General features: G+C 33.4%; 2 protein-coding genes across 3 annotated transcripts; both read right to left on the bottom strand.

Moving 5' to 3' along the window:
• Positions 1 to 1,187: 1,187 nt before the first annotated feature.
• Positions 1,188 to 4,364, bottom strand: LOC123202756 (uncharacterized protein C57A10.07-like). The gene is made up of 3 exons (XM_044618865.1): positions 3,441 to 4,364; positions 2,805 to 2,929; positions 1,188 to 1,792 (listed from the first exon to the last, which is right to left on the bottom strand). The coding sequence occupies exons 1-3, from the start codon at positions 4,012 to 4,014 to the stop codon at positions 1,466 to 1,468; spliced, it is 1,026 nt and encodes a 341-aa protein (XP_044474800.1). The 5' UTR covers positions 4,015 to 4,364; the 3' UTR covers positions 1,188 to 1,465.
• A 2,636-nt stretch (positions 4,365 to 7,000) lies between these two features.
• LOC123203558 (glycolipid transfer protein 2-like) lies at positions 7,001 to 9,082 on the bottom strand. Of its 2 annotated transcripts, none has more exons than XM_044619976.1 (6): positions 8,813 to 9,082; positions 8,665 to 8,720; positions 8,345 to 8,475; positions 7,942 to 8,077; positions 7,363 to 7,515; positions 7,001 to 7,276 (listed from the first exon to the last, which is right to left on the bottom strand). In XM_044619976.1, exons 1-6 carry the CDS (start codon positions 9,015 to 9,017, stop codon positions 7,241 to 7,243), a joined length of 717 nt encoding a protein of 238 aa, XP_044475911.1. In that variant the 5' UTR covers positions 9,018 to 9,082; the 3' UTR covers positions 7,001 to 7,240. The 2 variants fall into 2 exon arrangements, with proteins under 2 accessions (XP_044475911.1, XP_044475912.1); XM_044619977.1 differs by having other exon boundaries at positions 7,363 to 7,506; positions 8,813 to 9,080.
• Between the last annotated feature and the right edge of the window lie 2,256 nt (positions 9,083 to 11,338).

Raw genomic sequence — 11,338 nt, 5'->3', positions numbered from 1 at the left:
TGACAGGTATTCTGGGAGATAAGTGTCAATATCTCCTGCATGGAGATACAGCGAAGAATACCAAACGGAAATTTGGTTCACCTCCAAACTATGAAGTTGTCAATAAGCTCTTTGAAGAAGGCAGGACCAACGTTTCTCTCCCTTTTTGTTTCTCTTTTATTATTCATCGTATGTATATATTAGTTAATGTTCTTGGCATATAATAGTGTAATATCTAACCTGTGATTCCGGCTGGAAGATTTGGCCTCCTGGATCACTTGAAGAGAAGGTGCAGAACCTTGTAAAGACATGGGAAATGGAAAATTTACATGAAGTAAACATCGAAGACTTCAAAACATTGGATCCGAAGAAATATACGATGAGCGTAAATGGTAATTTACCATCCGAAATAGATGACTTTGATCATGTAGCTGTTGAAATATTGTGATGATGATTTGCAATTGCTGGAACGAAATCTCTAACTTTGGATGACAGAAGCAAGCTTGGAGGCTACAATGTGTTCCTGCAAACTTCTTGCCAGAAGAGTTAAGGTGCTACAACCCAGCTGATGAAACTCCAATATTATCACACAATGCTTTCACCACAACTTTCCCAAGAGAGTTTGCTTCGGAAATCCTCCAGGTTTATTCGGGACCTCCAGTTATTGTTTGCAAGTTTAGGCACTGGGTTTACATGGAAGGTTCATTCAAAGGACATGCCCCCACTGGGGAGTTGGTCGAATTCTATGGCACAAGCATTTTTGAGGTATATATTCAAAAACAGTTTAAATGTTTCTCCCTTTATTACTATTTTGTCACTTTGGGTTAATGCTTTACCTTGTTTAATAGATGGATGATGATATGAAAATTGTTAAGGTGGAGATATTTTGCGACTAGGGAGAATTGCTTGCAGGTCTTCTGAAGGGTGCTAAAATAGATGGCTCTGCCGAAACAGCAGCTTCACTCTGCCCTGTATTCAGCAGCACTGGCTAGTAGCTAATGTTGCCAGTCTAAGCTTCTGTAACAAAAATAAACCAACAATAAATAAATGCTCAAACTGGGCACTTCAGTTTTGGGCGAATGAACTGAAGGATTGTTTCTCTTCTTGTTATGACTTTCAGATTAAACGTTTGTGAAGCTGTTTTAAAGCTTGCATTTCAGTCCCAAAATTATGGTAAATCATTGAATGACAGAAAAATAATCTCATTATAAAAAAAAATTATTTCACCTTGTATTATTAGTAATATATAAACTACAAAATCAAGATTCACTGCAACGTTTGTTCTGGAAAGTAGATTTCTCGTTTCTGTACCCAAACAATTCCATCTCATCTAAAAATGACAACAAATTTTTCTCTAAGCTGGAGCCATTTATATTCTCATCTATTCACCTTTCTATGATTTGAATTGAGAAAAGGAAATTTTTGAAGAAACATTATCCTATCAATTCAAGCATCTAACATGTGATTGTTAAGTAACATGCCGCGGTTAATTTAACTGAGCCCAAGGGAGAGATCCTGTATAACGACCTGGCCCACAGTATCGGAACAAACCTTCAATTTCAGGGCATCCTTTGGGGTAAGGTATTGCCCGATGAAAGGGATCACGGCCTAGTTTTTTATGTTTAAGTGAACCTGAACACCCATATGGATCTTCTTTAAATTGAGACCTTACCAATGCCTCACCTTTCAAGGCTGCCTCTCTGGAAGTTGGTGAAGCTGAAGTGCCATAGTAAAAGAATCTCGACTCTGGAAAGCCAATGGCAGAGCGATGCAAATGTGAAAATCTACCCTCCTTGAAATCATAGCTTACAACCTGGTCCATAGGCAATAACAGTTAAAGGCGAATACCTAATGTACCCTAATTAACAACAGAAAGCTGGCATGAACTGGACTGAGGTTTCATAGAAACTGATGAAACACAGAACTAATACATGCCAAGATACTGAATACTATTGTATTGGCTAAAGTATGTGGAGAATGTAAGGTGGATAAATGCACAAAGATGGAGACAGGGGAGGAGCTTGAAATTTTTTTGGAGGGCCAAATGTAATTTCAATGAATAAAAGGGCTAATTATGTAGCAAGCTACATTTATAGGATCTAAAGTGCTAAGTGCAAAACTTGGCATGGCCAATGACTAAAAGGACCAAACTGATAAAATTCTATATAAAATTTTAAAAGATTTTGTGGGACCTTGGATGGCCATAGGTCTGCCCTTGCATGGAGAGATTCACACAAGGAAAGATAAATTCCCCAGCTTGCACACACAAGTTTGAAACCAGGATAGGCTATCTATGTCCAGTGAGCCTGTCAGCACAAAATAATCAAGGAGATTAAAATTCATGGTTCTATCTTGCTTCAGATCAGATTCATCATTAGCCATGACCAAAAATGAATAAGAGAAAAGGAATGATTAATGAAACCTCTTGATGTGAAACCTCCTCCATCAACTTTGTTAAAGATGAAAAGGAAGCATATTTAGTCTCTTTATCATATAATTATTTTGAGACTTAATGATGCCAATGACGCATGCCAAACATTATAGATCATTTCATTTGACCATGAAGGAAAATTCTGCATTAATCATCTGCATGATTGCACATAGAAGGAGCATTGTATGCAAATTTTGAGAAATTGATGCGTAACACCACTGAACATGGCCATAGGCCCATAATGACACTTTGTGGTCTATGTTTCATGCTAGAAGCCAGTTCATGTATCTAAATGAACAAGAAACAAGACTCTGATGTGATGGTATCCTCTTACCCTATCTCAAATAAATTTTGCATATAAATTAGCTATGAGTAAAACAAACAGGACACTTACAGTTATGTTATGAGGATATTTGCCTGTAAGTTCACGGAACCGACAAACGCTAAACAATAGATTCTCAAAGCTGTCTCTTGCATGCTCTTCAGTCATTGCCCTCCATTTCACACTTTTTTCTTTGCCTGGTAGAAAATCACAAAGCAGAAAAAAAAAAAAAAACAAAATGAGAAGTATTTTGTTACCACCTTGATTAACAGGGCAATATATGACTTTCTTGATGAGAACTTCTGACAGAAAAGAAATGTACAATGAAACCTTAATTACCTTCACATGCACCAATTTCATTTGTACTGAAATTCCTAAATAGGATGAACTCTAATCAATGCACTTGAGTTGTAATAAGCAAATTTTAGAATATCAAACAACCCACACAGCTAAAAGAATCTTACTGGCAGGAGATGTTCGTGTACCATAACATCTAATAACTTTATGTTGAATGAAAATACACTTTGCAATTGTATACAGATAGAATGAACAGAAAATGTGAGAATCGTTTCTTATTGCAACAAACTTTTGGGATTACATAATTCAATAATGAAATGGTAAATCTACATAACTACATTAACAAACTTAATTTCACTAACAAATTGACAATGCAAGTAAAATCATATGAAAAAAGGCATATGCACTCACCAAACCATCCTTTTGATTCAGCAACAGTCCAATAACTCTGTGCCTCACTGCGAGGACCAGCATCCTTCCTAGTTTCTCCACCACTAAACAAAAGTAAAGCATCCTCATCTTTAGCCACCATTTCGACTCCCTCCTTAATATGTGTTACAAAACTACAAGCCTGACCAGAATGCTTCTGATAAGGCTCCAAAAACCAAGAATCCTCCATTTCAACCTTCCCACAACTATTACTTGTATAAACAGAATGCCCAGCAACCATCACAAGATTCTTTAGCATCGAAAACGGATACTTATAAGTCCCCACATCGAAATTTCGGTAGCTGCTCATCGTCCGAAAATGGCTCTCATATACAGTCAAAATGATTAATACAGTAGCAGCAATTGACAAGGAAATGAACAGTACAACAAGTGGGTGCAACTTCTTGAAGTATTGAAGGCGATTAGAAAATGATTTGATCATTTTCGGTCTCCTGTTTCTTTTAATAGTCCCTAATTCTACGTCAAAATCACCTCTTGGATATGCACTGAAGGACTTAGAACTATTTGAATTTGACCCAAATGAAAAACTGCTCATTATAATGCTAATTCAGCCAATGGTGAGCAAATCGAGCAAATTTAAGTATAACCAGATAAGATTCTAAAACAATTATGAAATGGGATCATAGATAATTGAGCATATTTGGTTAAAATATATGACTAAAACAAAGAGAGAAAACTCACCAAAGATGTCGTGAGTTTGTAGCAGAAACAAGATCAAAGAAGGTTGTTCTTGCTCGTTAATTGTAGTACAAAGATCCCGATTTTGATTCAGTACTTTCTTTTGTTAGTTAGCAGCTTGGGAGTAAGACAAGTAGCAGTTATGATTTAGATTTTCTGATTCAGAAAGACCGGGAGATTTTGTCTCACTTCGGCCCAAAACTTGGTGAGCCTAAAGCTTAAAAAAGGAAAGGCCGAGAGACTCACTCCCACCCAAGGTTTATTCAATTGACAAAAGTGATAACCGACTAATTTTTAAAAATTTAAAAATTTATCTATTATTTTATTAAATTTTTTGAATAATTATAAGTATTAAAACGTGATTTAACTAATTATATAAAAAAAACTAATTTTTTTTTTTCTATCTTAGTTTTGTAAATTAACAATTTTTTTTTAATGTAATTATAAAAACTTACTTTTCCTCCCACCATCTAGGGTTTTATTATTTTACAATAACAATCGCCCTCTCAAATATCAAAAAATTGTAATTACACTCTAACAAAATGTATTCTCTTTTTTCTGCGACTATTCTTCTTAACAATTCACTTCGACGTATCATCAACCTTGATGCTAGCACCCTCTGCCTCCCTAGTGGCATTTTTTGGCATGTAAACCCCCATTTTTTGGGTCAAAATGAAGCAAGAGATTCGGGTGCATGACTTAGGGTTTTGTCTTCGATTTGACTTCAATCACACAATTCAGCTTCATCTTCATCTTCGTGGTTCATCATAAGGTTTCAAATTGGTACACAACGAAGAACAGATTCGTCTGTCGTTGGCTCGAAGATGAATCAAAGAGCAAACAATAAAGACAAATCAATTTTTTGTCTTCATCCAAAATGAGAGAGCTACGGAGAGAGAGTGCCTCTAAAAAAGACTGCTAGAGAAAGAAGAGAGAGCATTGCTGAAGTTTGATCGCTTGAGAAGCAAGAGAGAAGAATAAAACCCTATAAGGAAAATGTAAGTTTTTAAAACTTAGGTTGAGGGAAAAATGTTAGTTTTTAAAAATAAGGTAGATAAATGAGATAAAATTTTATTTTTTTTAATATTACTAGTTAAATGACAATTATATTCTCAATACTAATTAGTTTTGTTAACTTTAATAGTTGACGAGTGGATATTTGAATTTTTTAAATTTAGTGGATGAAAGTTTGACAACACTATGTATATACACTTTTAAGTACACAATTGAAAATACATATAATATGTCATCATATGATTAAATGTTACTTTATTTTTAACTCAAAATTATCTAATTATATGATAATATCTCATTTGTGTATTCAAAAATATGTATACATAATTTTATTATTTTTTTAAAACTGAAGTTTAAAACTATGTGCACTTATGCTTACCATCAAAATTGGTACTAATAATAATGTATTATCATTTAATTAAGTAATTGAATTAGAGATAAAATAACAACATATTGACACATTATTATTTGTATCATTAGAGGGACATTGTGCTTGGTGAAACTATTTTTGCAGGTCCCTGCAATCCTAGGCTGTTTAATTCATTGGAAAAAATGTAGAATCCAAACTGGAGTAAAGAACATTAGGTGCAAGAATAATGCCTCTTGGCAACAAAACAACTGAAGGCAACAGCTATTGGACAATTCCATCCAAAGAAGTTGAAGTTCCTTTTTATCCCAGTGGCATTTTGTGCAGCTTGGACGGCTGAGGCTATCAGGATGGCATAAATAAATCATAAAAACTTCTGCCTCTCCCTCATGGAACCAGCTAACAACCATGAACAGAGACTTACTAATTTGCTTTGATCAATTCACCCTAATAACTAAGGCAGTTTCCTCTTTTTACACAGATTATTAATAAATTTTATTAACTTTGCCCTGACATCTATTGTGAAATTATTAAGCTAACACCCACTCTCCTTGCAGTCACTGTCAATAGAGTAAATTATTTAGCTGAAAAGCTGCTTAAGGAATTCTTTGCAGATTGATCAATATATATATAAATACTACACATCTGTACAAAAATGTAAATTTCTTAGCAGCTTCCTGTCCCTGCACTTCAAATTTTCTCCTTAAGAATGTTCTTGTAACTGTTATCCTTTGCTACTGGGAACACTTCTTACCTTGGAATATGCCACCAAGAATTTTAAAGGAGCTGTAGATGAAGAAAAAATGATCACAGACAGGGATATTCTATAGGTCAAACTACATACTAGGGGGTTAAGCCTATGAAAATGAGCTACATGGTTGGCTTTAAAGACCACTATCCAACACAAGTTCACCACAGGAGTGCATCAATTCCTTGGGATGGACAATATCACTTGTGAAGAGGGAGATAGATGACCAAACTCAATAGAACCAAATCCTGCTGTTCTTTTGGGGGCCATGGTATCAGGACCAGATGAATTTGACAATTTCTCTGAAGGGGCAAACCATTGTTCACTGAACCAAGCATAGGAGGCAACAGAGGGTTAATTGCAGCCCTCACTGCACTCCAAGATCCTCCTTGCAAATATTCGAATAAAAATGTCCTCAGTTTTTGCATCAACCAGTTGGGTATCTTTGATAAAAATCATCCAGTTTCTTAAGTCCTTGGAATCTTTTACCATCTGTGGCTAACTTTTCTGATGGCATATGAAAAAGAGAAACTTTGATTCCTAACACTTGACCAAATAAGCTTAGACAAGTTTGTTCGATGATAGCTCTGCAATCTTTTCAACAAATGTGAGAGGCAGATGAACAGATGGCAGTTTGTGCGTAAAAAATATTTCTGACTTGATGTTGAAATTCATGTTATATCAGGATGATATTACTCAACTAACACAAAGGGATCATATCTAATTCATATTTGTACTTTTATATAAATGAATATCAATATATATATGAGAAGTCTTTTTTCAGATGTACATAAGCTAAATATTCACATGTGAGAGGATATATATATAGGCATATCTGTTTGACAAAATCACAGCTTTATATTTACATGAACAGAAAATTTAGTTGTAAAAACCTGAAGCTACACAAAACCAAACTCTGTACACTGGTATTGACTTGGTTCCAAATTTTCTTCTTTATGGGGACTTCAACATATGTAAGCGATGCAATCTCTGCAAAATTAGAAAAGACATAATGAACAAGGGAAATTGGATAACACAATCAGAACTTGTGTTATTAGCAAAACATAAAAGCTCACCAGAATACTGTGAATCTCCTCTAGAAAAGGCCCCAGTAATGAGGTCAAGGTCTGCATTTCCTCCTTTAGGGTGTCATAGTTTTCATCTTTTGCAAGGAGGAGATTGATAAAGGTTATATTATCAGGCAATAGTTTCAGAGCTACCTGCAAACACTGTACGTTTTAGCTCAAAACATAATGATTATTTGAAGAAGCTGAGGCCACAAAATTACATTACAAAGCTGCATCAATTGTGAACTGATGCAAGGCCTCTATGATAGAATAGCTCTGAGAAAAGAACCATGGAGCATTAATTTGTTCATTGTTAAAATTCCACAGAACCAACAACTCACTGAAAAATTCAGGAGTTCAATTCCGTTTAAGATCGAAAACTTTTTACACTTTCTAACAATGAAGCAGCTCGCTTGTTTTAAATGATATTTGTGCTTAAATTTTAAGTTCTAACTTGAGTTACTAGCAAGATGAACCCAATATGTAGACATTATTTATCAGCTTCAAAGATTGCTTTAATACTTGTTTCACCAAGATATATATGCATAAACTGTAGAAGAAAAATAACGCGAAAGAGTTCAATACTACCTTGAAAGCAGCGGACGATATCCATCCATGCCATGGCTTCAAAGTAGTGTTGTAGGACTCTTCCACTGCTTGCTCCATTTTCTGCTCAGGATTCCTTGCCAATCTTTGTAATAAAGCCACAGTAAAATCTATGGATCTGCAGGTAAAAAAGATTAACAACTATAAGAAATCATCATTTCACATGATGGTTAGCATCATTAAAATATGCTAGGCCATGTAACTTGATAATCCTACAATTATACAAGTTATTGTTACAAGTGTAACAAGTTCCTGCTGGTTTTTGGTTCTGCCAAAACCAAAAACAAGGGCACAGTTTTTTTTTTTTTTTAATTTTATTTGATAAAAGCATTCAAAATAATATGCATGAATTGAATGGAAGATAAAGCAATATGCATTGGCTTACCTCGTGAGCCAAACAAAAGCTCTGCTACAGCTTGAAGCCTTTCTTGTATTGCCTTCACTAGCCTCTTTCTTCAACATTTCATCCACATTTGAATACAATGAAGGATCCAATTCACAAAGCTTTTCCAATCGCTATGAACCAATAGTCAAAACAAGAACTCGTAAAATCAATCAAACAGCTCGAACCAAGCATTCTAACAAAAGTACTAACACTTTTGATAAGAAAGAAAACCCAGAAAATTGAAATTCAAAGGGGTATTTTGGCATACAAAAAGTCCAGAATAGGTATGTACATTGGATGAAAATGGTTGTTTTCCTCACCTGAACATTCTGATGAATATCTTGTCTAAGTACAAGCATAGTTGGCCCAATCTTATCTACAAAAGAACAAAAACAAGAGCAAGAAATTTTAATGACCAAACTAAAGTTTCCAAGATTGAAAAAGAGAGAGAAGAACGAAGAAACTAACCAAGAACTTGAAGAACCAAGCTGCAGATATGTAAGAAAGGCTTAGTGGGCACATAAGAAGTGGCATCAGGGTTATCTTTGGGCTTCAGTTTGATAACCATGGAGAGTTCTTCAATAGCAGACCTGATCTCTGACCCCTTCTCCATTTCTCTTCTCCTCTTCATTTTCTCCTCTATATCTTCTAATTCTTCAATACTAGCTTGCATAGTTACACACACAGTTCATAATAGAGGCTACAGTAAAAACTTGTAGTCTTAGAGTAGTATTAACCCAGTTGAACCTTAAAAACTCCTGGAATGGGACACGTTGCTTATCTGGTTTGAACTCCATTTTTTTAAAATAGGCCAAAGGATTTGTTCCCACCCAAAGATTGCCGATTTGCCAAATTTCCACCATTTAGTTTTAAAAATCTCATTTATCTACCTATAAGTTATTAAATATATTAATTTTAAGAATAAAATTATTATTTTATATGTAATATTAAAAATAAGCTAAAATTTTATCTTTTTTCTTCTCTAAACCTTAAAAATTAACAATTTTCCTCCTAAGCCAAATTTTAAAAAATCACATTTTTCTCCTTAAGGTTTATTTTCAATATTCAACCACTTTCTTCGACATCATCACTGGTCATCTCTCCCTCATGACGGTTTTTCCTCCTTCAATGGTTTGCTTCAATGAAACTCTAACCCCTCCGACGTCGTGTAACACTTGTCTAGGAAGATGAATCATCTTTTCAAACGACACTCTTATCTTCTTCTTTCTAGAAGACGATTGTCTTACTAAACTTTGAAGGGGTTAGGATTTCGTTGAGGTAAACTATCAAAGGAAAATGAACCATTGAAAGGGAGAGACAATCGATGATGACACTAGAGAGAGTGATCAGATATTGAAGTAAACTGTTGGGGGGAAATATGATTTTTTAAAACTTAACCTAGAAAAAAAAATTATTAGTTTTTAGCGTTTAAAGGGGGGAAAATGAGATAAAATTTTAAAGAGTTACGGTTTCGTTAACTTTAACCGTTCATTTGTAGGTAAATGAGATTATCAAAGTGAATGGGTGGGAAATAGAAAGATCACCAATCTTTGGGTGGGAATTAGTCCTGTGGCCTTTAAAATATTGATATGTTACAAAAGACAATGATGGTGACCTTAAATTTGACATTGGAGTTTTCTATGAGCCATCTCCCCGTACTTATCTAATATGAAATCTTGTAGTATTTTTTTTTTTTAAATAAATATAGAGTAAGATTAAGATCCAAGGCATATTTATTTATCCTCTATTATTGACTGAGTTTTTAATGTACCAGTGGTCGTACAGAAGCTACTATGGGTCCTCTCTTTGCAACAATCATCTATTTTTCTCTTTTCCTGCCAGCGAATATTAATCATATTAATCTTGGCCATGGCGGAAGGATTTAGCCACATACCGTAAATATAGAGCAAATGACTATTTCACACCCAACATTTAATAGAATGACAATTTCTACCCTTTTAATTTGGAAAAACCAATTTCTCCCGCTCATAAGTCAAAGTTAACTATTAATTTTAATAATAAAAAAATATTTATATCATTTTATTCAAATATTATATTTAGGTCTAATTAATTGTCATTTTATCCTCAAAGTTTGAAATATTACAATTTCACCTCATTGGAATATACCATGAACAATATTTTGGGATGTAAATATCATTTTTAAAAATTTATTAAAGGTAAATGAATATTTTTCCTATCTTGTTTAAAAATTTTTCATATTCAGCTTATATATTTTGAAAATATCTACAGCTTTAACAGTGTGTAGCATGATGTTTAAATCCTTAATTTGTTACATTTTGTCTAATTTTGTGGGGGTGTAATTGTCATTTTTAAAACTATCAAATGATATATTAAAATTTTTAAAAATTTTCAAAAACACCCCAAACGTTTTTCAAATTTCAAATCCATTTAAAAATTTCCTTAACACCTTAAAATTTTTAGAAATTATAGTTTGCCCTCAAATATATTATAATATATCATTAACACTTCTATCTATATTGTATTAAATTTTTTTATTATTTTTAATTAATATAAGTTAGGATAAAAAAATATTTAATAAAATTTCCAGAGAAAAATATTATTTAACTTTATGGATTTTTTGTTTTTTCAATAATTTTATAGAAAATTTTAAAAATTTAATAAATGGGTGGAAAATTGACTTTTTTAAACTTAGATATGAAAATTTGTGATATCATCAAACCATGGGTGGGACATAAAATTTAGCTTAAATATAATTGAATAAGAGCGGGCAATTAAAAGCTGCAATACAAGTCAATAACTGCATCAAGTACCATCATATTAAGTATAGATATTCAATTTCTCAAGATATGAATCTAGAAAATTCTCTAGTATTATTGGATATGGAATTAATAATAACATTAAATTATTGTAATTGGAGGGACAACACATATTCTTTAAATATCAATGTGATGTGTAATATACATTAAATATTATTATATTTTTAATTTAAAATTACTTAATTATATAATGACA

This window comes from Mangifera indica, chromosome 19, assembly GCF_011075055.1.
Source record: "Mangifera indica cultivar Alphonso chromosome 19, CATAS_Mindica_2.1, whole genome shotgun sequence".
Classification (NCBI taxonomy): Eukaryota; Viridiplantae; Streptophyta; class Magnoliopsida; order Sapindales; family Anacardiaceae; genus Mangifera; species Mangifera indica.
This window is presented reverse-complemented; position numbering and strand designations above follow the sequence as displayed.